General features: G+C 33.4%; 1 protein-coding gene across 14 annotated transcripts in view; it reads right to left on the minus strand.

Moving 5' to 3' along the window:
* LOC108361961 (uncharacterized) overlaps positions 1-27,689 on the minus strand; it is a 93,755-nt gene that overhangs the window by 33,352 nt on the left and 32,714 nt on the right. For 11 of the 14 annotated variants that reach the window (XM_017614766.1, XM_017614762.1, XM_017614763.1 and 8 more), the window contains one exon: positions 12,834-12,981. In XM_017614766.1, the coding sequence (XP_017470255.1) occupies positions 12,834-12,981 (148 nt within the window). Of the gene's footprint in view, positions 1-12,630; positions 12,801-12,833; positions 12,982-27,689 lie in introns of those variants that run through there. The other 3 variants (XM_017614767.1, XM_017614771.1, XM_017614768.1) reach the window with 2 other exon arrangements.

The raw sequence follows: 27,689 nt of genomic DNA on the forward strand, positions 1-27,689 counted from the left end.
TTTTGCAAGGCTTTAAAAATAGAGGTCGAAAGTTTCTTGACACTCGAGAAGGAACATTAAAATTTACCTCAGCCAGGAGAGCCGGGCTATTAATCAAGCCTGTCATTAATTTTACGATAAATATTATACCCAGCATTTCTCTACGACTTGCGAGTGTAGGCAAATTTATGAGCTTTAGACGACTTGTGTAAGGGGGGACTAATTTTGAACTAAACGAATCATTCCGTGGTTTATGTCAAGATTTTAACTGTCATTCCAGCACGTTTGACGTATCGTACTCGATTTTTACTATAAAGAAAACTATTATTTCCACTCTCAATAATTGAAATACTATCTTTAGCATATCCAATCAGCTGATGAATTTGATTCTGTAGCTGAATAGTTTTAGATCTCGACACTTAACAAACTCCTGCTTCCACTACTCGGCACCAAAAAACTAAAAAAAAAAGGTTCCGTACGTCATGCGGACTGCGCCCCTCGTGTCGGTTGGGCGGGAATGGAGGGTAAAAAGCCGTTGGGATTAATTAATTAATTAATTAATATTGTCACAAAACACGTGCGAATGTATCGTTGTCAGTCAAATACACTGAAAAAATTATACAGGTAAAACCCGCATATTCAAAAGAAATTGTAAAACAAAATTTTTTGAAATAATTTTTCTTCATCCAAAATTAAAAATACAGTACTTGTATACAGGGCTTGGCCATGTTGTTTGAATGGACAGAAACGCTCCTGCTCTGAAAATATTCAACGCGGGCCGCGATGCTGGTAACAGTGGAAGAGGAAGGCCTCCTCTGCGTTGGAAAGACCAGGTGGAGAAGGACTTGGCTTCACTTGGCATTTCCAATTGGCGTCAGTTAGCACAGAAGAGAAATGACTGGCGTGCTGTTTTGGACTCGGCCAAAATCGCTTAGGCGGTTACAGCGCCAATAAAGAAGAAGAAGACTTGTATACAGTACTCTAAAATGTGACATTCGCAAAATAAAAACGAACATTATATCCATATATGTAATACTCCTATATTGGCAGTAACAGCTAGTACCGTCCGAAAACATTACAGTACAGATATATCAATGAACACGTACACAATCGTTTATAAATAAGCATGTATACAATACATACACAAAAACGGTACTAGACTAGGGATGGGTACATTCGATATTTGAATCTTCGAGGTTCGAGTTTTAAACGAATTTTAGCTCCGAAATGGCGAATTTTTGTAATCGAACTTTGTGGTGCTAAAATTCGGACAAAATCGATTTTTTCTAAAAAAAATCGAATTTCTTTTTTATTTGCAAAAAGCAACTCTGCAACTTTCTTCTTCCTGACTAAATTTGGCATCACTGTGTGTAGTTTTTCTAATCCAATCATCACATTTGCCTTAGGGGTATAAGTCAAAAAAATACATCCATGTTTTTTTCGATCTGATGAAATGAGAAATATTCAAGAAAATGGAACAATTGGTGCTTCGATAAATGTTTAAGTATTAATTCACAGTGAAATGTATTTATCGATTTAAATAGTTTCACATCCCAGTTATACAAATAAATTCACGAAAAAAATAACATTTCATATGCTTTATAATCCAAAAACGTTATCTGATGCTTAGTTTTCACCATGTCAAAATTTCTGACATCATAAACTGCTTCAATTAACCGTTGTTCATCTGGTTTTAAATGCGTTTTCATTGCAATTTAAAAACTGACCAAATGTACATAGATATCGCAGTGCATGGCAAAGGGAGTTCTCAAATTCTGTCGTCAGATGATTGACATTCCGTTTTCATTACTGATTGCAAATGTGAAGTGAAATTTTTGGCATAGGTCAATAATACCAGCCGTTTAGCTATGGACAAACCAAAAATGTGGCTCGATAGAACTCTTCATGCCCTATTATTTTGTTCTTTGTTTATTTAAAGTAGAGCTGTAAAAGTAACGAAAATTTGGATACCCACATGTATTCGTTTCTAATCCAATCAACACTCGTATCTTTCGTATCGTTACTTTACTCGAATCATCGCAACGAATCATGCAGCGTAAGGAAAATTTCTTTCGTACATATGCATGCATGTGCGACCATATACACGCAACACACTTTAGTATCGATACGAACAACAGCTTCGTTCCCGCACAACATGTGGTGTTTTATTCAAGAATGATAGAATACAGTATATTTTGCTTAGCTACCCATCCTACTTTGCACGAAAAACTTGTGCGCTTAACCGAAAAAGGCACTCAAGAGAATTTTCTTTACTACTTCAATGAGGACGGTATCCGAATCCCTAGGAAACCATATAATGGAGGAGTACTTACCACGCAGAAATTACTGCGAGCGAAATTTTTTCCGAATGGTATCTAATTATCTATATACAGTGAAACCCGCTTAAGTACCCCCCGCTTAAGTGCCTAACCCGCTTAAGTAACCAACATTTTTGGGCAATGTGAATTTTTGAATGTAATCTGAAGAAAATCCCTCTCTTAAGTACCTCCCAGCTTATTTACCCAACCCGCCTAAGTACCTCAATTTTTCGTAACCCTTTTACCATTTTACCTATAATTTTCACTTTTTAAGTGCTCTTTTAAAATTCCTTAAAATATTTACATATTTTGTATCTCAGTGGCAGCGTTACACACCTTCGGCAAAAAAATTATAAAAAATCAACGGTAATTTTTAGCCACTTGAAACTTGCACATTACTACACTAAAATTTAATGGCCTATAAAACTGTATACTCAAAAAATACATCTGAGAAAAGAAATTTTAAATTTTGATGAAATTTTTTCTTTAAGTGTTCTATAAAATATTAAGCTTAGGTTTACATGGTATTTGTTGTTGTTACGTTCGCAACGTATACTTCGTAATACGAATACTTCATTAAATGTTTGTCTTATTCAAGGATTTACATATTTATGTAAGTTAACAAAAAGATGTATTTACATCAATAATTATGTTCGCTTAAGTACCCGCATCGAGGTACTTAAGCAGATTCTTTTAAGTACCCAACCCGCCTAAGTACCTCAAAAAGCTGACATTTTTCGTGAGGTACTTAAGCGGGTTTTACTGTACCTACATAAAATGATAGCCGTTTTCGTTGTTCTGCGAGATGAGCAAAATAAATAAAAGCTTGTAAATTAGGGTAAGTGTAGAGCCAGTGCAGATAAACGTAATACTTTCTTTGATAATTGATAATAGTTGCAAAATTTTAAGGCAGGTATTTTTAATGTGCAGGTAGGTTGAATGTATTTATCGGAGTAGTTTCCTTATAAATGTTATAAATAATGCCGCTGATGCGCATTTTGGGGTAGGTATCTTAAATGCGCACTTAAGCATAAAGGCAGCAAAGCAAAATGTAATGTACAAGATTGGGCCAATCGAGCTGAGAGCAATCGGCCGTGACGTCAACAAATATCAGAATGAGAGAGCAAGACGAACTCGACAAGAAAAATAGGAAGCGTCGAACAAAGGGCAGTATTGCCAAGTTTTGAATTTCAAAAATCACCAAATTTTTATTGGTGTTCTTTATGGACTTAATATGCATATATAATTTTATTCTAAGGATGCCGATTCAAATTAATAAAAAATAATGTAAAAAAATATTTTTTGAAAACGAGCTTTTATTTAACATGTACAATATTTTAAAGCGAACGAACTCAAACGATCCATAAATTATCTTAAAGGTTTTTGTATTTACTTTCACACTTAAAAGGAAATAATTGTTTATATTTTCTATTGTGACTTGTACTTATAAATGAAATTGACTTTTTTGTATAACATTGGGCCTTATGAATAAAAACTAAGCAATTGATTTTTCTTAAAATTTCAGACCTTTTAGGTAAATTTATATAAATAAATCAAGCAAAAGGTTTGAAATATTAAGAAAAAGCAAATGCTTGGTTTTTGTTCATACGGCCCATTCACTGAAATCTTCTTCCAAATTGTACTCACTATCGCTTCCATTCAACGATATTTCTTCCAACCGTTTTAGAACTTGTTCTTCATAGGTACTCCTCTCGAAGAGTAAAAAAAAAATTAAGGTCAAAACAGAAAATAGCCAACAAACATGTTAAAAACTGAAATAAGTGCAGCAAAAAAAAATTACTTTACTACTAACGTTCGCCTGTCAGGCATCAAGAGAGCGTGAAAATCAACCGCGCAAGGCCACTGTACAAGGTGCGTCTGCTAACAACCTCGTACAGCGCTAAACTGAGTTGCCGTGAACTTACCTTTGATGATTAAAAGCGTTCCTTAAATATCGTGAGAAAACCGAATTCGTTCCGCCTCACAGGCGAACGTTAGTATACTAGGGTTAATGGTGCATATACGGAACATGCGAGTAACGAGATTATTATGTGAGTAACAATTCGGTACTTCGAGTCAGGTTGTACCCGTTGCTCTGTAACATACATATGGTTTGCTCCAGCTGTAATCACTTAAATCACTTTAAAAAGAACAAGTAAGAAAGTCTAAGTTCGGGCGGAGCCGACCATTAAATACCCGGCGCACGTATTAAATATATCTTTTTCCCCTTTCAGAAAGCTACCGCTACATGGTAAGCCGGGGTGTATCAATTTTGAGTAAATTAGCGTCCTTAAATTTCGAAAAATGGAAGTTTCAAGCATATCAGAATTTTACCGTTATATAAAAATCGGCCGTAGTTTCAGTCCGATTTCAATAATTTTCGAACGTTTTGCTTTTATGTGGCAAGCACAATAACCATACCGAGTTTTGTACAAATTGGTAGAACGGTTACCGAGATACATACATATATGTGATCATAAGTGGGCGGTGCCACGCCCATTTTCCATAAACGTATTTCTTGGTAAAGAATTATTGCAAGCATCAATCTTGAATAAATTAGCTTTAATATTTACTGATTTATCGAAGATTTTGTGTTTCTCTAAATTACCGTTATATATGATGTGGGCGTGGTTATCGTCCGATTTTAAAAATTTTCAGCCATTTGGTATGCTGTACCAAGCCCACCAACTGTGCCACGTTTGGAAGAAATTGGTGCAGCGGTTACGAAGATATACACAGTGGGCGTGGCTACCCCCATTTTCCAAAAATTTATACTATTTTCTGTTTTTCGTCTAAAATTTATTGTAAATATCAATTTTGACTTAATAATCTTCAGTAGTCACTAAAATATCGCAGTTTTCGTATTTCTGAAAATTACCATTATATGGGAAGTGGGCGTATTTACAGTCCGATTTCGCCCATTTTCAATATCAACCTACCTTGGATAAATGGATATCTACATACCAAATTTCGTTGAGATATCTAAATTTTGCTCGAGTTATCGTGTACACGGACGGACGGAGAGACGGACAGACAGACATGGCTTAATCGACTTCTCTATTCATTCTGAGCATTTATATATACATTTGTCTATATCTATCTCGATTCGTTTTGGCAACCGTTATATTTTTGCAGATATTTATTTGAGAAAAAAATACTTTGTATTTAGTTTTGGTTGTGAACAGCGTTGCCACTGACGAAAAAAATATATACCATCCACTTGAGAAAAATCTACCAAATCTGGAATATATCTACCAATAATTTTTTTTTATAGTTATTTTAATAAAAACTATAGGTTTGTTATTTTTTATTTATTTTAATTAAAAATTCAGTTTTTTATTTTTGTAGTTATGTATTTCAATAATTGAAGATGCTTTCCATTTCCAGACAACCGGTCAGGTACGAGCATGATTTTTAATTTCGACCAAACTCAAATACATTGTTTGTTGGTCCAAATAATGAGACACGTATGTTTTCTTTTGCCTCGGAAAAATTTTTCGGCCGAATTAAACGCGATTTTGTTTTTCAGGCAAAAATCAACTTTTCGAATTGACAGTGAGAATGTTTTTTTAAAATGCCCATAACTTTGTCAAAATTTAATAGATTCCAACAATGTTTTTACTCAAATGTCAGTAATTCTTGTCACTTCAAGATAGAATGATATAATTATTGATTTTCATTATCTAAAATTTTTTATTTAACAATAAACAAAAAGTGCATATTTTTTTTTTAATTTAATTTCTCAAAAAGTGTATTTTTTTTCTCTCAAACTTTTTTACCGGGAAAGAGACACTTTGAACTACAATCAACCCAAATTTCTAATAGCGAAGATTTTTTTTTCTGAGTTTTGATATTTTATAGAAAATATACGTTTTTGTGGTACATACTACAATATTCTTATATTGTTTAACTTAATGGAACATATGTATGTAATATATCAGCAAAAAATACAGCCGTGATCATTTTTTGTGTATCAAATAGATATTAGAACACACTTTCCACCATACAGTTTCGATTATAAAAAGCGGGAAAATGTGATTTTGTATTTCGAAACTGTAGAGCGTCATTACATTCCTGTAAATTTTTTCTTTATATGTATTTAAAAAATCATTTAAAATATTTTGGCAATCAAAAGCTCCTCGGGATTCCAGTAAAATGAGTTTTGAATGGGGCACGATATGTTCGCTTTATATCGATATACATTTATACGTATGTAAGCATATAAAAAGTATGCAGAGAAATTTATAATATAAAGATAACTACGAAAAATAAATCGGTAACGAAAAGTTCAACAAAAATCTACCAAAATAGGAAAGAATTTCCTTTTTTACCAACCCAATTTTTTCTACCAACTGTGGTAACAATTTACCAAAGTGGAAACCCTGGTTGTGAAGCTAAGAGGAGCGATACGTATAATTAATCACATAAATGTAAGTTCAATTGAATCTCTTTTTCGATTTGAGTTATCATTCTGAAAAAATTAAGTTCAGCTCAATAAAAGAATTTCCGGACAACACCACTCTGTAACTGCCAAAATGTACGAATCTCTACAAATGTACAAATCGTGTGATCCCTGATTTACAAACAACTTTTTAAATTTTCATAAAAGAATTGTTGAAAATTCGAATTAAATCGAATTTGCATCACCAAATTTCGAATCGAATAATCGAATGGTTGGGCAATGTTTGAAATTCGGAAAAATCGAATTTCAACCCCCACTACCCATCCCTATACTTACGGTGACCATATTTATGGGAGCCGAATACGGGACAAAAAATAATTTCGCAAATTTTTTCCACAAACACTTTCTGATCTCAAAGCCTTCTTAAATGATCCTAGATGTATTAGCCTTGAAACAGCATCCTTGTAGTAACATTACAAATTTGTAGGAAATTTTCCCCGCAAAATTTGTTTAAAAAAACCTTAAATTTTAGTATTATAAAAGGCGATTTTGAAGTCGCTCAGACTTACCGTTAATTTTTGAAAATTTTTTTTGTTGACGATGTTGCACATCTTTTTCATACAAAGTAGGTAAGTATGTTCGACCATTTTTTTTTAAAAGAGAAGCAAATGAGCAGCACGTTATTATACTCAATTTTAATGAGGTACTAAACTGCAAACCAAATTTTTTCTAAAGATTCTAACTAAAGTGTTTGAAATTTTGGTGAAACATTATTCGGTTATTTATTTAAGTAAAAGTGGGTAGGCACTGTGGCCAATGGTAAAGTTCATTTACGACCATGCAGAGTCCGCAAAATGCTCCGTATAGTTGTCCGGAGGGTGCATCAGACAAGGCCGAGCATACTTTGAACTGCCATCAAATTATAACTTGAGAAAGTTTTATTACATGGCAGTTGAGAAGTGCATGTGCGAAAATTTCATTAATTTAATGAAGGAAATTTTTGGACATGCAGCAACACATAGCACGAATTTAGGCGCCTGGTGTTAGCTGTCGCACCTAAACAGCATTATATGGTTTTGTTAGGAAAAGAGCTTTACTTTCATAAAAAATAATAAACTTTACATAAACTAAGGAAAAATAGCCAAACTTTGCTAAAATGTTGAGTACTAACTTAGTATGCATTCCTCGAATCGAAACACAGGCATTCAGATTAGAAAATAGTAACTGTTTATGGAGAAAATTACGATCATATACCACCAACATCACTTTAAACTCGTTCACAGGCATGTCAGAATATTTCCCATATAAAATAAATAAATTGTCAGGACAATGAGTCAAAAAAGAGGACTGTCCCGTATAGTACAGGACGGATCACCATACCTATACTAGACTGTCTCGTTTTGATTTCGGAATGCTTACACGAGAAGTTCGGTTTCTGTCAATATAAAAGTATTACATATATGATTACATCATATTTAACCGACTTCAAAAATGGAGAAGGTTATCAATTCGTTGGAATATTTTTATACCCGAGCGCACTTGTGCACAAGGGTATTATAACTTTGTTCACATAACGGTTGCTTGTAACAGGCAAAACGAATCGAGATAGATATAGACAAATGTATACATAAATCATCAGAATAAAAAGAGAAATCGATTAAGCGGTGACTGTCTGTCCGTCCGTCCGTCCGTCTGTGCACACGATAACTCGAGTAAAAATTGAGATATCTTAACGAAACTTGGTACGTGCACTTCTTTCGGGCGTGGGACGGATGGTATTGCAAATGGGCGAAATCGGACAATAACCACGCCTACCTCCCATATAAAGGCAATTTTCAGAAATACAAAAACTGCGATATTTTAGTAACTACTGAAGATAATTCACTAAAAATTGATAGTTACAATGATTTTTAGACGAAAAATAAGAATATTAATAAAAATTTTTTAGAAAATGGGCGTAGCCACAATGGCACAATTGTTGGCTCTGGTACAGCATACCAAAGGACGGAACATTTTTAAAATCGGACAATAACCATGGCCACATCCCATGTAACGGTAATTTAGAGAAATACGAAATCCTCGATATCAGTAAATATTAAAGCTAATTTATTCAAAATTGGTGCTTGCAACAATTCTTTACCAAGAAATACGTTTATGATAAATTTTTAGAAAATGGGCGTGGCACCGCCCATTTATGATCACATATATGTATCTCGGTAACCGTTCTAGCAATTTGTACCAAACTCGGTATGGTTATTGTGCTTGCCACATAAAAGCAAATCATCGACATATCTCGCGTAGAATTATACTCCTATCTATGTCTAATAGAAGGAAACAAAGAGAAACAGATACTAGACTATCTCAACAAACAACACCAGAATATAAAATTCACCATGGAAACGGAAGAGGAAAGAAAGATTAACTATCTAGATTTAACAATTAAAATAAACGATACCACGAACAAGATAGAGTTCGAAATATACAGAAAACCAACAGCCACAGACACAATTATACACAATAGCTCAAACCACCCACAGCAACACAAAAATCCAGCATTTAGACAACTAATAATGAGGCTTGAAAGGACCCCTCTAACAGAAGAAGACTACAAGAAGGAACTGGATACAATATATGCCATTGCGGAAAATAACGGATATAGGAGAGGCCTGGTGGAGAAGTTAAGAAAGGACACAAAATCGAAAAAGACTAGCAAAGAGGAAAACAATAAAAAAAAAAACTTGGGCAGTTCTAACTTACCCAGAAAAGACATCTTACAAACTTGCCAAATTCTTTCATAAGTATGACATTCCGACATCATTTATAACAAGGAACACAGTGGGAAATATATTGAAAGAGAAAATAAGCGAGGAAGACCCGCTAGATAAACAGGGTGTTTACAAGTTAACCTGTGAGTGCCGACACAGTTACATAGGACAAACAGGGCGAAATATAAGAACAAGGTATCGAGAACACATAAGGGATTATAATAAGAAAAAACGAAACCCAGAGGTTGCAATAGAATCGAACTTCGCGAATCACATGATCAAAAATAAATGCACACCAATGAAGATTGGACAAACAACAGAACTTCTCCGTGTACAACATAAAGGACAAAGATTGAATATATTATAAAATATGGAAATATATAAACAGAAGACCTTCAAAGGACAAATAATAAATGAGCATATAAATACTGTATCGGACGTACTGTTTGAACCTCTAAAACTACTGTACGAGACGAAAAATGACAACAACAAAATATTAAGGACAGACATGGAAGGGAATACACCAACTGCAAAAACAAAGAGGGTAAAAATCACGGACTTTTAACTGCCGTCAAAAACGAGCCAAAACAATTCATCTACCTATTGAGCACCGCAAACACTGCAAAACTAAAAAGACGTACCTAACAAAAGAAAGAGGTAGTTACGAGCAACCAAGAAAAATTATGCAGAACGAAAAATGACACTGAAGATGGCACAACGCCGAAACCGGTTTGTCTCCAAACCAAATTTGACAAGGGATGACGGAAATTCGTTCCAAAGTACATCATACACCCACCCTGTCGGAAACAACAACAACCAAAAAGGAAAGACGCTAATTTACTTAAAATGTATACACCCCGGCTTATCATGTAGCGGTAGCTTTCGGAAAGGTGGAAAACATATATTTAATACTTGCGCCGGGTATTTAATGTTCGGCTCCGCCCGAACTTACACTTTCTTACTTGTTTGTATTTGTTTTTATGTATGTCACCTTATAACTTTGGAACACGTCAATTAATTTCGATAAATCGTTTTGCATCGGAAAGGTAGTACATATCTCACAGGTGGTTTACATCCGATTATTGAATCATGAAAAAATTATCCGTACTCCTAAATTTTTATATGAGAATTGAAGTCGGTTTTGTTTTTTGCTTAGAAATCACTGGTTTTGTTTTTGTTTTTTTTTTGGCTGAGAACATTTGAAATAAAAACAAGTATTTTTTAAGCAAAAAACAAATTCGACTTCAATTCTCAAATAAAAATGTAGGATTATCGTTAATTTCTTAATGATCCAATGATCGGATTTTAACCAAATTAGCAAATTACCTGTGAGGTAACATCTTTCCTTAAAACAAAAAAGAATTATAGAAATCGGTTAACGTGGTCCAAAGTTATGCGGTAACATACATAAAAAAAATATTTCGATGAATTGATAACCTTTTCCTTTTTGTGAAGTCGGTTAAAAATTACGGCAAAAATGTGTATTTTTAAATCTTTAGTGAAACATTTAAGGATATTGTTCCTACAAATTGTAGTGCGACTATATTTTTAACCGGCAAAGTAAAACGAAACACTTTCAGGAAAAAACGAAAATTTCGTTGCAGTCAATAAACATGCGAAAATTTAAAACGAAAACGTTTTGTATTAGAATTATCAAAACTACTTATGAAGCTGAAAAACTTTTCATCTGCATTATTTGTCGGAAAAAATTTTGTGCAGGTGCTTCAAGCTATATATACAGCATCAACTTCTTCAGCAAAAGGGCGCGGAAATAACATCTAACCACTTAATAAAGATACGTTGCTGAACGGCGCACTTTTTTGATTTGAGAAAAGTTTTGGTAATTGTTATTTGCAAAAACAAATTCTAATCCCCAGCGAGAATCAATTAGCAGGACCTCCCTGGAGAAAAAGCCAGAACATGTGTACATATCTTTTCGTTATTAAGTTTTGTAACTAATTTATATGTCAGTATATATACATACATACATACATCCTACATAGATCATTAAATGAATGACAATATATCGTCGATGTTTTTGCAAAACCGCTCATCGCCCAATTGCAAAACCGCCTATCTTACGGCACTCAAATTTTACAGGAGAGCGAAAAAACGGTTTATTCTTTGAAGGCATTGCCTTGATAGGCGGTATTTTCTCTAGCTATTATTTTACAAATATGTTGTTTTAATACCGATTTAACAGTTTTTAATGCATAAATCTCAATGCCTGGAGTTCAGGGTTACCAAATCCCATAACGGCGATTTAGGCGGTTATGCAACTGGTCAATGGGCGGTTTTGCAAAAACATCGACGATATGTATATTTTTCAATATGAAGTAACTTTGTGTTTTAATCAAAAAATTTAGGAAGAGCCTGCCCGAAACTTGAAATAAAGCAAATGAATGTATAGAATTGACAACACGCTGTCAAGTTTAAATAGCGGCAAATCAGCTGCACTTGATAGCATGATAAAAACATTACAAGGTAAATTCATTCTCTCAATTCGTCGGCCATGATTTTGTTCTGACGTTTGCCAACATTTTAAAATCATATAAAATTGAAAATAAAAAAATTAAATTGTTCACAATTGTTGTTGTTTGAGATTGAAAATGAGAATGTGTGTGTGAGTTTGAGTTTTGATTTTAAAATTATATTGTTGGCAAACGTCAGACTGCCTCTCAATGGTTTTACCTTATTATGTTTTTATCATGCTTGATAGTAGTAGGTTGAATAAGGAAATGAATTAGCAATAAGACTTTACGGGGTGTGCATAGCTCAGTGGTTAACGCTTCTGACTTTGCACATCGATGACGCCGGTTCGATCCCTGCTGAAGTCTAAAAAAAAGAAGTTGACAAGATGTGGTGATCTCCAAAATAACTTCTACCGCTTAGACTTTGTTGCTTTTTCCATTTTTCCTAATAAACAAAATCGTAGTACAAAGCTCAATAACAATATTCAAAGTAGAATCATATTTATTTATCATATTTGAAAACGAATATTTTTAAACACAAAATAAACATTTCAAAATCTCATCTAAATATGGGAATTTTCAATTACCAAAAGATCATTTTAAAAACCGATTTGAAAATGTATGTATTAAAAACTAAACTATTAATTTTGGATAATAAATTAAAAACGTTTGCTTTCGAAGCTAAAATAAAAATTTTAGCTGCAAAACATGGATCAAAACGTGTTTAAAAATAAAATTTCAGCATAATTGCATTATAAGTAGTTTCTAATGATTTGCTTTTCTCAAAAATCCGTGACTTAGCGAAATCTTCGCGGTAAACTTGACGTGGCCTTACTTCTATATGAAATCAATTCATTGTCCGGTTCTAAGATAAAAGTTTTTAGGAAAATGGACTTACATCTCAACGTACCTTTTTCTTGTTTGTATTTTTTCACGTGCGAGCGTCGTGATTCCTGCACAGCTGCCAGAGTTCCCAGTTCCTCCTGTTTTCGTCTTGTCAACGTGCCAGGTATATAGAATTGAGAATTGATATTTTCAATATCTTCCTGGAATAAAAAATATCAGAATAGGATAACAAACAAATTTTTCCACAAAGCTCAATAACATTGCTAAAAGTAAATACTATTACGCGACAATAATAACAACAAGGATAGGATCAGTCCAGCGCCTTCGTCTTGGCCTGGGGCTGTATCGGAGCCACAGCCCGTAAGCATGAAGAATACGTGATATTATCAAGAATACATTAAGGTTAAAAACTGTGCATAAAATATTCATTTTGATTGTATTGAATTGAATTTAGTAAAGCAATACGAATACAAAATAAAAATAATTAGCAATAGAGAAGCAGACCCACATTAACTTCAATAATATGGACCATCTGCTAATAAATATCAAATAAAACACCTCTTCAAGGTAAGAAGTAAGTAAGGTAGAAACACAAAAATTATGATATCAATTTCGTGACGAAAAGTATACGCATTTTTTTAACTGCCTTGGAAACTGTAGTGATAGAACTTTTTAGAAAATAACGATACTAGTACTCATTTAGAATACTCTATAGAAGAATCGATACCAGTACTCACAGTTCCAAAAATGTATCGATAATACAAACGCGAAAAGTAAAAAAAAAATCAGATTGGTTTGCTTTTATGACCTCTTCCTATTTGTAAATTGAATAGACATTGTTTTAATAGTTGACATCTGATCAAACAAGCATTTCTACAGGAGTTTTTGAAGTAAACTTGCAATAAGTTTATTTCTAAAAGTTTAAAATAACTGTTTATATCAAAAAGTTTATTTAAACACTTTAAAAGCAAATATTTTAGATAGAAACAATTGTGGTGAAGCCCATTCTCCAAAGGAAATATAAGCTCTCTTCCACAATTAATTTTTTTTAGAATGGACTGCATTTCGAATTTACAACGAAGGTAGAATACATTGAATAACGAATGCTCCGTTACACTAAGGAAAGAGACTCGTGTTCATATAAAGGAATTTTTAACCGAGGACAGCGTTGAAATTACCTCTACCTCTTCTTCTATGTTGTGTAAAAAGTTCATAGCTATACCGATTACCAGTAGCTCGCTTGAACAAAATACATATAATTTTTTTCTATGAGAGTATATTTAAATTCAAAACTTTAAAGCTGTTTTCCTCGAGTTTTTGGTTTATTGAGTTATGACAGTATTGAAGTAAATGAGTGTTATGTTCATTTAAACGACATTCATATTGGATATCGAAATAATTTTCGAACATTTGCCATAATGTTTTTTGGGTAATTCTTAAAAAATGTTCAATGTAAGTAAAAGAACGGAATTGTTTATGTAATTTGAAAATTTTATTTTTTACTTAAAAAGTTCTTAACGATATTTACTCAGTACTTGTCAAAAAGTATCGAGTTCTCAATACTACTCAGTACTCATGAAAAGTATCTATATTCTGTACTCGGTACTCGTATCGTTCTATCACTACTGACGTGGAATATTTTTATTCATTTGAATCAAGGCACATTGAACAGGTAGTATCAGTGGAGCAGCTGATTTAATTTTTTTCAAATTATTTGCTCTCGAAAATGTCAAATAATTTTTATTACTGGCTAACCAGAATGGTGAGGCTGTGGCAGAGCTGTCAAAAGTTAAAATATTCTAAATGCTCTAAGCTACCCACAATATGTATGTAGCTGTGGTTGTAGTGTATTATTGCTGATGTAGCTAGCGAAATAGCTAGTAACCGTGGTACTGCATTCTGGTTAGCCAGTTATTCTCAAAAAATTCTAAATTCTTAAAATCTATTTGAATGTGAAACCTTTTTCCATAGAAAACAAGCGATTGAATAGCAGCTTTTGAACATTCGCCCAACTCAGCAGCACAGCCGCTGGGCCTTGCAAAGGATGGATCAATGCTTCGACAAGCAAACAAATTTACTAAGGAAGAAAGTTGGAATAATTTTTATTTGTAGCCAATTTCAATTTCACATGACACGCTTTGATTTAGAAGAAACAAATCAGAACAGTTTTTGACACTTTCGATACCAGAAGCAACAACAAAATACACGGAAATGTTTTTGCTCTAATGCTACTACCTGTTGGATATGCCTTGATTTGAATCCATGATACAAAAATTTAAAGGTAAAACCATGGTACAATAATTACAGGTATTGTCTTCCCAGAGAGCGCATACTCCGATCTGCCTTATTTGAAAAATATCATTGTTGCCCACACTAAAAAGTTTACTGTAAGGGAAAAGGGATATTTCTGTTCACCATATACCATATATGATGTCCATGTATTTTTTTTAAACAAATCCTCTTGCAGAGAACTTATTTAATTAAAAAGCCGAAAAATAAACATTTGCTTAGTAAAAAAAAACAAAAACTTTTATTGCTCAATTTATTTCAAACGTTTTTTCTTTTTTTTCGAAAAATTATAAAAATATAATTGAGTGAAAACCAAAAGCAAAGCCACCTAAAAGTAAAAGAATCAACATTGAAATGCGTCAAAATGAAAATAAGGGAGCACGAATTTCGATGTGAAGCAAAACTATCTGGGAAGACAATACCTTTAATAATTGTACCATGAGGTAAAACCGCTGAGAGACAGCCTGAGCAAATAAAGCAAAATTGAATATTTTCATCTATTTATTTTGTGTTTTACTTTTAAGTGGCATTTGAGTTGCTCTGAAAATTTCAATTTTATAAAGTAGACAAACTTCAAAAAAAAAATCATGGCCGACGATATGAGCGAGCGGTTTTCCCTTTAAATACTTGTACCATGTTTGAGTCGTTGCTAAATTTCTGTAATTTTGTGTTTCCAAGTAGGCGGAACTTTAAACGTTCCAAACAAGGCGAATTCATATAAGGTGGTATCGATTCAACAAATACAACAATTACTTGTATTTTGTTTTTGCTTTTAGCTGGTCATTGTCAAATTTCAGCTATTCTTCTCCGAATGAAAAAGGGCGACAGAAAATGCAAACACTCTCACGTTTTCACTCACTCACTAGCAAAATATAAAATTTTGACAATCAAACGCTACTCACAGCTGATTAAACAACACCACCTTATATAAATTCGCCTTGCTTCCAAAAAATCAAAAATATTTGCCGTCAGTTTTCAAGATAGTTAAAGAAATGTGTATAATTTTCGTCACGAAATTGATATCTTAAATTTCGTGTTTCTAGTTCAGCTTTCGTCTCTCGAAAATTTTACCTCAAGAAGGTGTTTTATTTGATATCAGATATTTTGGAATCCCAAATTTAAAATCAACGAAAATTTAAACAATAATCTAAATGTTTTATTTTTCTCAAAATCGAAATGATGTATCCAAATCGATGTGTCCATTGAAACATATAATTTTTCGAATACGGAATAAAGCGAAGAAGAATAGTAATATCCTTTGTATCCAAAAAATTAGAAATTAAAGAAAAATAAGTGTGAAAAATTATAAAAACTTGTCAACTTGGTACCAACATTAGATACAGTAAATAAATAACTGTATTCGTCTCGTTCTCTCCTAGTTTAATTTTATTAGGGTTTCTACCAGAAGTTTCACTTCTATCACGTTTTTTACCGAAATCACCAGGAAAAGTTACCACATTCAACAAAACATTACCAAACTTACTTTAAGTGAGAACTGTGTCTGTACATACATATGTATATTCGAAGATACCAAGTTTTTCAGGCAAGCAGCGCTCAATTCGGTTATAATTTTTATATTTTCGCGAACTAGGGTTGCCAGATTTTTTATGCGTGAAATCGGTACGTTAGACTTTTTCATGGTAAGAACTACTTTTCAGTACATTTTTATTCAAAGCACAATTATGAATGTGAGTATCAGATAATACTTTAAAGTGCCAGAGAAGTTATTTGTAACAATATTTTGGTATATAAGTAAAATATAGTTCATAAAAAATAAAAGTGGTATTCATTTTAACCTGAGTGTATACATCATTGTACGCTGTATTTTATATTTATGAAATTTTTGAATAGCATAATGAGGTAATTTCCGTCTCAGTGTTTAAATAGTCAAAGAATTATTTATGTTTATTTTTAATATTACTTTTAATATGAAATTCACTTTAAAAATTTTTAATTAGAAGCCGGTTTCTCTCTTGGCGCCAGGAAGCAAACTTTATACTTAAGATCTTCTCAGTTGCTTCGTTTGAGTGTGGTATTAAAAAAAAAACAAAATTATATATTTTTTTAAACTGTGGAAAAGTACCACTATTTAGAGACTTCATCTATAACTCCGAATGGCTTAAATTAATTTTTTCAACTACGCAAAAACTTTGAAAGACTAAGAATTCGCTAAAAAGATTTTCTAACTCTATGTCTTGTATGCAAACCTCTTTTACAATGTCAATATACTGTGAAAAAAGAATTGTTAGTTATAGGCAAAAGCCATTCGAATATTCAAATTGGTTGTTATTAAACTGAAAGTTATTTTCGAGATAACTAGCAACACTCGACAAAAAAAACATCAGCCTTCTTTTTAAATAATTTAATACCCATCATAGGGATGGGTAGTGGGGGGTTTAAATTCGATTTTTTCCGAATTTCCAACATTGTCTAAACATTCGATTATTCGATTAAAAGTTTTGTGATAAAAAATTCGATATAATTTGAATTTTTTCGAATTTTCAACAATTTTCCTACTGAAAATTTAAAAGTTTGCTTATAAGAAGGATCGAAAAAGAGATTCTATTGAACTTACATTAAAGTGATTATAAATACAAATCAGAAGTATTTTTTTTTAATTAACAAAATGCATATTGAAACTAATTTTTTGGGACGTATAATGTACTTATATTTATTTCTCTAGCTTTACAAGAACAAAAGAAATTTGTACATACTTCACGTTACATACATATACATTGTATGTATGTTTGTACTTTTACAACGAATAGAAAAGTCTTACATTTGATGAAAAGGTATGATTTTGCTTTTTAAGGCGAGATCTTTAAGTGAACAAGGAATAAAAAACTAATAATAGGGCGTGAAGAGTTCTATCAAGCCACATTTTTGGCAAATGTGATACCACAGATACTGATGTCAAATTTAGTCAGAAAGAAGAAAGTTGCAGACTTGCTTTTTTGCAAATAAAGGCGAGATTCGATTAAAATTCGAATCTCGAAGCTTCGAATATCGAATCTACCCGTCTCTACTCCATCATATTAACGCCACTGGTACGTAACGACCCACAGTGGTTAACGAAAGTCAAAATTTTTTTGTTTTTAAAATACTTAATGGTACTTGGAATACATTCCTGACAATACATTCAAATAGAAATTGCATTTATTAAAGCATTAACATATGAAAACAAACAAAAAAAGGTAAGTCAACGCCGCCTATTTGAGAACTCTATTTTAAAAGCTGAAATTTAACTTAAAAGATTGCTAATTGCACTCACAAATATTTGCATAATTGCAAGTTGCCTTTATAAACAAAAAATTACACTTATTCCGCTATAGATTCAGAGGTCATAACGCAATTTATGTCCACATTGGTATAAGCAAATTTATTCTGAAAAATCGTCGTTGTGTGTTAAAACAGAAAAATAGTTGGAGTTATAAAACCTTTGTACCTCGCGAATTTTCTGCTTTCTGAAATTAAAAAATTATACAACAGGCATGCAAATCTTTAAGCGCTGTTATAAAAATTTTTCTGAAATTTATTTGTGTNTGAAACTTCTAAAAGACAACAAGGTGTCCGTGATTATGTGATTAGTAAATTGAAAGAAATATCTGATGAAAATGCTCGTTCCGAAGTAAATAAAGTAAATTAAGTAAATGACTTTAGATTCGTAATCAGCAACCCAGAAAATCCCCAGATACCCAGTTACATAGAAATCCACCGATTTTTTTTTAATTTTCGTCCGCCATATTGGATCCGCCATTTTGAATTTTTGGTAAATGACTTTAGATATGTAATCAGCGACCCAGAAAACCCCCAGATACCCAGTTTCATAGAAATCTACCGATTTTTTTAATTTTCGTCCGCCATATTGGATCCGCCATTTTGAATTTTTGATAAGTGACTTCAGATTCGTAATCAGCGACTCAAAAATCCCCTAGGTAAGAAGTGGTGTAAAGATCCATCAACGAGTATTTGTTTAAATAGTTTCGTCCAGCTAGATTTGCGATCCGAACCACTGTGCGACCCGGCGATATACCCATAAAACGATTGATTTTTTTTAAATTGATTTCTTGGGCATATCAAACACAAGGTTCATAGAATACAAGGTTACGACATCAGCCATGGCCGCCATCTTGATGACGTAGATGGCTAAATTATTGGAGTTGCCAGATTCCTAAAAAATTATCTTATAAAAATACACCATTTTAGTCAAAAATACATCAAGTTTTATTTCAAATATGTGTAACCCTGATATTTACCGTTTGACAATTTGCGTCGAAGTTTGTGCTTTTTTCTGAGTCTTTGAGTTTATTTAAATTATTAAAAATTTAAGTACGCTAGTTTTGATTGCAAAAATTACACTGAAAAAGGTAATTTAGGTTTTACCGTATGTCTAACGATGAATTGCAATTTCGGTAGCGAAATTTTGGCAATGTTATGAACGCTTTTTATTTAAAAATACGCGAGTGCGTTCTGCTCACTTTCAAGAATAAAATCACTCGCAAATTTCAATTTGCATTCGATTTACATTTCATTTGTCACTATTGTACGAATATTATTATGTTAATCCAGTTTTTCCAGTGAAGTTATAACATTTTATGTTGCTATAATAAGCTTTGCCACGATTTTATATCAAAAATTCCCATTTGGATTCCTAAAATATGCTATACGGCAACTATATTTTCTGCATTTTGTGTACTCTCCTTCTTCGTAAAATATTTCAGCCAATCAGAACTCACTTCGCAACTACGTCATTGGAGGAAAACAAATTTTTGGCAGCACCATGTCGTAACCTTCTATTCTATGAACCTTGTATCAAACATTGTCTGAAACATGTCAACTATAATTAAATTATTTTCTTCTTACTTTTTACAGCACAGTTTAAGGAAGTTACAATGTTAAGTAAAAGCCTTAAGAAAATCTTAAAGTATTTTGTTTAAATTGAAAATTCAGTACAAATTTTTAAAAATCAGGACATTAGCGAACTGATTGAAGAAATAAATAAAATCAGTAAAAGAGTTGAAAAATCAGTACTTTACTGATAAAATCAGTACGTCTGGCAACCGTAGCGTGAACGCTGACAGCCACAACATCACAACAGCTTAGTTAGGATTTCAAAACTAATAGCGTTTTCTTTTCTCGAAAAAAGGCTGCACTTATTCTGCCTTGTGTTAGCGCTGTCAAATTTTCATGTTCTTTTCCCAGCCCTTTCACAAGGCGTCGTGTTGTTTTTTCAGCACGTTTCGCTCTGATACGGCAAAAGTGCTGCCTTTTCTGCCCTCAAATAAACGTTAGAGTGAGAGTTGCACGGTTGATTTTTAATTTACGCTTGTAAAAATACAATTATTTTCCGTATCAGAATTAAGTGTTTTGCTTTAAAATTACTAAAGACTTACAGGCCAAGTGAATAATTCAGCTTTATTAAGTTCTTTAAATAAATTGTGATGGAGTAGTATAATTTCTGTTTCATTCTCATATAAAGAACGCACCATTTTCTGGGGTTTCAGGGCAATGCAAAGCAAGAGTTCCCATTTAAAAGGGCANCCGTCTTGTGGCTCAAAATGGCATATTTTGCATTTGGATATACATTTCCATGCATTTGTACAAATCTCAGGCCACAAAATAACTGAAGGCATCTGATCATTCACAGTGTCATGGATACAGTTCGTTGCAACAAAGTATTAGGTTAGGTTAGGTTGGGAGGCAGTCCAGAGTAGAACTCACTTAGACTCAGGGTCCTTTGTGATACCGCATGAGGTTTTTTAACTATCCCTTTCCCTTGTAAACCACTTGGTGCTTTGCAAAATGTGCATAGGCTTCTAGCGTTCACCGCTTTGAGGTCATCAACATCGCCGAAGAGATGGCTCCCAAGAGCTTTTGATCTCCGTTTTGACAAAGCCGGGCAGTGGTCTGCCTTGCCTGAAATAACACAAACGGCAATAACGCATATTTGTCTTATTTCCCAACTGAATGTGAAATAACACAAATTTGCTTTATTTCATTTTTCGTTGAGCAATAAGAACAACTTTTTAATTTAATAGTTGAGTAATAAAGCAAAATAGTCCACATAGGTAGTTACCCAGTTTTTTAATAAAAATAAAAGCTAAATCTAAGAAAAAGAGTGAAATCAGTACACTCTTAAAATTCGAAAATTGACTAATATTGTATTTTTTTATAAAAAAGGCTAAATTTAAGAAAAAGAAATAAGGAGTAGAAATATCGTACGTTTAATAATATAACGAAGTATTTCAAAATTTCAATTTTGTGCGAAAACGCAATCAAAGTTTTATCAATTCATACAGTTAGTACACAAAAAGACAGATGGAAAGACGCATATCTTCGCATTTTTTGGGAAGTTTGGTTATCTGTTAGACTGAACATATTCTACCTCTCAAGCTTAATAATTGTGTAATGAAATCTCCAAAAACGTAAATTTTAAGTTATATCTCTATATTATTAAACGTGCGATATGATTTTATTTCCAATTAGATAATAAACACAAACGATCGAAGCTCACTGAACTTCATTGTAATTTTTTTTTGTTTTAAGTTTTATTTGTTTTAATATTGTTTTTTATATTACTTTTTTAATGGATATTTTAAGGTACAATAATAGGATGTTAGTTAAAAAAAGGTACTTTTAATTCGTTCGTGCTCTGTACTAATTTGTCGATATCTAATTAAATTTTCGTCGTTCCTATTTCTTTGCATCATGTTCTACAAACCAGTTTTTGATGTCTATACATCTTTGGTTTCGGTAGGGGTAGAATTTGCGAAGCTGTAACGCATAGCCCAACAGAAAATTTCGAAGGGCTGATTTGCCGCTATTTCAACTTGACGGCGCGATTGTTATTGTTAATTCTATACATTAATTTGTTTACAACCATTAAAAGCAAACTGCAAAAAAATGTTCGGAAATGCATCACAAATAAAAAAATCATCAAGTGCACCCTGCGAATTTGCAACCTTGTGCATGTAGCACTGCGCCTAAAAAGGAAAAGGAAGGAACTACGCGATGCGCCATTGCGCAGCATGGTATGGGGTTGTTTCCAAATTATTTTTGTGTATTGCGGCAGAAAATTTTTGATTTCATTAGAAGCACCCTGTGTTTACTTGCTATTACAAATGGTTGCACACATTTAGGCATATGCAGAGTAAGAGGAAATGCGGTTCAAATGATTATTACTTCCGTGTATGCGAACTCCGCGTATGCATACGGCCACAGAATAAACAGTATACTGAAGACGAATGTCGACTATCCAACCAATTTGAATTTTAGCACGAGGGGTGAGGCAAGCAAGGGTATCACAAGCGGCGCTGCCTCAGTTACTTTAGCAGTATTGATGATAACTAAATATCATGCTTAAATTGGAGCGATAAGCGTTGCGTTTTCCATTGTCAACGAGTGTCAGCGCGCTCTATCCCTAATTTAACGCGGTGTAATTTTTGATGTTTTCTCATTTCCTCTCGTTTTTATTCTCGTTTCCTCTTTGACTTTTTTGTTCTTTCTCTTTCTTTCCGTCTTCTGCATCCAACCTCAACACGCAACGCCCTGTCAAAAATGAAAATTCCATTTGCTCGGCGCTAGCGCGGCGTTATTGTGGGATGCTCCATACAAATTGTATGGGCATGAGGACTTATGACAGTTGTTTGGCGCTTGACGCGCCAATTTAGGGACGGCGATAACTTCGTTTTCCATCCCCATCAGCGTTGCCGTTTTGATGCAATTGTATCATTTTTGATACTTTTTTGTTAGATTTGATACTTTGATACTTTTTTGTTCACAAATGCCCTATTTTGATACTTTCGGCTGGCAGAAATGAATTTTTGAAAACTGAATAATATTACTAGTTTAAAGGCAAATATTTTTTTTTTGTTATTTTAAGTCTCAAAATTTATATAAAGATACTAGCAGAGCACCCGACGTTGTTCGGGGTAAACAAATCAAAATATAAAACCGTAGTACAAATATTCATACATTCCGTTTATCTGCTACTCGCTTAGCTGTTTTAGAATAGCGCCACTTTTCCGGTAGAATGCTTATTTCGGTAGGAGATTTATTCATTATGAATGAACATTTTTCATTTAACAGCATCGCGGTATCAAAAAAAAAAAAACCAATTAATCTTTCCGTTCCTAAATGGTCTAAAGACTGTAAGACACAGTTTTAAATATCCGAGTGATATACATAATTGATGAAAACATATGTATCCCCCTTTTAAAAACTCATTTATATATACTTTACTCTAAACAACTCCCATATATATGTATGTCTGCATACCAAATTTCAAGTTCATGTGAATTATGGTTCCTAATTTATGGCTGATTAAAAATTCCACGCCTATGCTCCACGCTCCCTTTTACAAACTCATGTATACAAACTTTACTATAAGCACCTACCATAGATATGTATTCATACCAAAGATCATCATATTTCAAGCCTATGGAATGTGCCACGCCCCTTTCAAAAACTCATTTATATATACCTTACTGTAAGAACCTACCGTAGATACGTCTGCATACTAAATTTCAATTTCATGTGACATATGGTTCCGAAGTTATAGCTGATAAAAATTTCCACGACTATGGGATGTGCCACGCCCCGTTTTACAAAATCATTTATATATACCTTACTATAGGCCCCTGCTGTAGATATGTCTGCACTCCAAATTTTAAATTGACGTGACTTATGGTTCCGAAGTTATAGTTGGTAAAATACTCCACGCCATGGGATGTGCCCCCCTTTTTATAAACTCATTTATATATACCTTACTATAAGCGCCCACCATAGATATGCCCGCATACCAAGTTTCAAGTTCTTGGGACTTATATTTCCGAAGTTATAGCTGATAAAAAGTTCCACGCCTGTGGGGTGTTCCACGCCCCTTTTTACAAACTCATGTATATATGTATAGAAGCACCTACCGTATAAACGTCTGCATAAAAAATTTCAATTTTATTTGCCTTATGGTTTTGAAGTTATAGCTGATAAAAATTCCCACGCCTATGGGATGAGCCACGCCCCCTTTAACAAACTCGTTTATATATACCTGCCTATAAGCATCTACCATTGTCATGTCGGCATACCAAATTTCAAGTTCATGTGACTTATGGTCTGGAAGTTATGGCTGATTAAAAGTTTCACGCCTATGGGAGGTGCCACGCCCCTTGTCGGATCCCAATTTTACCTCATTATAGGCCCAGGTGTCATGGCAATACTCTGCCAAAATTTCGTTCGATTCTGTCCCTGCCATAGATATGTCTGCATACAAAATTTCAAGTTCATGTGACTTATGGCTCCGAAGTTATAGCTGATAAAAAATTTCCCGCCTACGGAATGTGCCACGCCCCTTTTACAAACTCGTTTATATATATGTACCTGCCTATAAGCATATACCATTGATATGTCGGCATACCTAATTTCAAGTTCCTGGGACTTATGGTTCCGCAGTTATAGCTGATAAAAAATTCCACGCCTAAAAAAGCACTTTTTACAGAATTGAAATCGGTTCAGCGGTTTGGTCAGGCATCGCCCTCATATGGAAAACATTTCATTTTTATATATATAGATTTTAAGTTTGATTTGGTAACTCTTATATGGGAAACACAACCCGGAATTTCTTCGCACACGCCGCTATTATAGGGCACCTAAACCACACAAAAACATTGCGCAATATCGGGCTTACGTCGGTCGTTTGTGTGGTGTATGGAGTTGTTTGTACTAAATTGCACAGTTATTGCACTAAAATCAAAATTATTTTGATATTTTGCTCATGTTTGTGTTATTGTACAATAATTTGTGCTGCGTATTGCGACAACTGCGAAATTTTTAGTCTAGATCGTGCTGTAAAATATGGATAAGAGCGTAGAAAAAAATTAAATTAATATTAATATTTTTTTTACGTTTTAAAGATGAAGCTATCAAAATATTCACCAAAGGCACATTCATATTTCTTGCACATATTTACTTGAGCAACGTTTCTCCAAAATTAGGTTTGCGCAATTTTATTCTGTAGTAATTTCCACAATATTGACTTGTACATTTCTCAGGTTGTACAATGCTTTTGCGTGATTTAGGTGCCCTATAAGTTGGTTTTATGCAAATAAGCACACAGTTTCTTTGCTTTTGTTAAAGAAAGTAATACAATTTATTTTTTTTATAACTATGGATTTAATTATAAAATTTTTATTTATTATTTGTTTTTAAATAAAAGTTTATCAACTAAAAGTTTTGTTTGCTTTTGATATTTTTTCTGCTTTGCAACTGATACTTTTTTTCAAGCTCGCGACAACGCTGATCATGACGTGTTTTTGTGGCGAGATGTTAATTTCATGTTATTAATAGTGGACGTGATGTTAACTCCTCTGCTCTGTTCCGGGTCGCCATGTTATTCCTAGTGGGCGTGATGTTAACTTCTCTGCTCTGGTCCGGCTGTTTTTAGTTCATAAAATCATACTTCTTTAAGGAATTTAAATATTTAAGGTACAGATTAGGGATGTTGCGAATGTGGAATTTTAGACATCCGAGGAAGAAGGTAGACGAGTAAACAAAATTACTGTTTTTTAAATTCTTGCTAGAAATAAATTCTCCAAAGAGGCCAAAGAAGATTGAAACGAATTTGTGTAACATCAAAAGCAAATCACGAAAATTTGGTTAAGAATTACAGTGCACACTTTTTTCTTGTGTCTAGTAGTTTTTTTTTTAAGATTGGTACGAAAAAATCATAATAAAGAAAGAAGGCGATGCAGGTATTTAAAGTACAGAAAAAAAATATTATTAAAAGGACGATGTTCTCTTTGACGTACCTCAAAGGTCAAGTAGAAGTGGAAACGTGTATGACTGCCTATTGATAGCTCGGTTATATAGCTTACGAAATAATAGGGCGATTCATCAAAACGCGCAAATGCCTCGTAACCATGCACTATGGGAAATTTGAGCCTATTTTGTGGCCAAAAGTCAATTTCTTGACTTGCTTGAAATTAATTTATTTTGTCTAATCTTACAGAGAATACTTCAGAGTAAAAAACTGTATACTCTGGTTTTCGATAAATTGACTAACCGTTGATTTGGTAACCCTCAAACAGATAGTTTCGAAATTTTATGTAAACGAAAAATGTGTAGTTTGATTTTGTGCCACTTTCAAATGCGTGTATCTCGTAATCTATTTGCTGCTTTTCAAAAGTGTAAAGTGGAAAAAAAGAGTGACGGTTAGCAGAATATTTACCAATTAAAACTTGTATTATAGTTTAAAGGTTGTGCCAAAGAAACGTCCGTATTTAAGTGACTTTAAGGTGAAATTGAACAATAAAAAAAAAAGTTTATGTAGTGTTTTAAAAAAATGTTTAAAAACGTTTAATAGAAACTGATCATAAATCGGTAGAATAGTCCCTGATCTCTTATTTCCCCATAACATTTTACTGCGATTTTGTGCGATATTAAAGAAATTATAATTTTTCTTAGAGAACTACTTGGTACAAAATCATGAGTTTTATGAAATAATTCACGGTATTATAATTTAAAAGTTGGAAAAAAAACTGTCAGATAACAAAGTGAAAGTTTTAAACTTAAGGTCAGTGGAGGATTCGAGTCGATATTTAAAATAGAACGTACGAGGCATCTATTTATTGGGTTGGGGTCCACTGGACCCCGTGTGACCATTACGCTATTTTTTTGAGGTGTGAAAATTACGGGTTAATTTTGGCGCGGCAAGGCCAGTACTTCTAGTCCTACTACTGGGCCAAGCTTTAAATTGATATCTCAACTTTTAGAATTTTGGCCACAAAATAGGGCCAAATTTCCCATAGTGCCATGTAAACCGTGTAAACTTACTTAATTTTGTATGAAAAATCTAATTATTTGAGAGGTTTACGCGGTTATGAGCGATTTACGCGTTTCCATGAATACCCATAATATGTTTAAAGACATTTTTATCAAATATTGTTTCCAGATATACGTTTTATTGTTGCACTTGCACAACATTCGCATTCGCAAAAAGCTCCGCATTGATTATTGCGAATGCGAATGTTAAAATCAATGCGGAAGGTCCGCGGTTGCGAATGCGAATGCGAATATTCGCAACAACCCTGGTACAGATCAAATATATTTTACTAGCAGACCCGGCGAACTTCGTCCCGCCCAAAATTAATTTTTTTAATGAAACATTTGGACCAACGTTCGCCAGCAATTCACTTTCACGTTTGGTTTTGTGGTCGACAGAAGGCATATCCTCCATTGCCGTCTTAAATAACACAAGTATACACGGTTTTGGATCTGGGCAACTAAAAGTGGTTTTTAAGTCAATTTATGACGCTGAATCCGAATCTGCATTCCGTTTTTTAAGATTGATTCTAGTTTTTAATATAGTCAATAAATTCATTTTTTAAGATTTTTGTCAAATAATATTCATTTTATTAACTTAAAAGTAACAAATCAGAAATGAAGATTGGTGGAACTTTGCCTTTTGTATTGTTTAGTATCTGTTTCGCGTATTAGAGTCCAACAATAGTCGCTCATCATGCCTTCATCCCAAAATCCTTGGTATCGTCTTTCAATGTTGGCTAGATCTTGGTGTAACCGCTCTCCCTGTTCGTCGCTCGTATCACCCAAGTTTTCGGGAAAAAAA

Source organism: Rhagoletis zephyria, unplaced genomic scaffold (genome assembly GCF_001687245.7).
Source record: "Rhagoletis zephyria isolate East Lansing unplaced genomic scaffold, Rhagoletis_zephyria_1.1 Rzeph_scaffold_00891, whole genome shotgun sequence".
NCBI lineage: Eukaryota > Metazoa > Arthropoda > Insecta > Diptera > Tephritidae > Rhagoletis > Rhagoletis zephyria.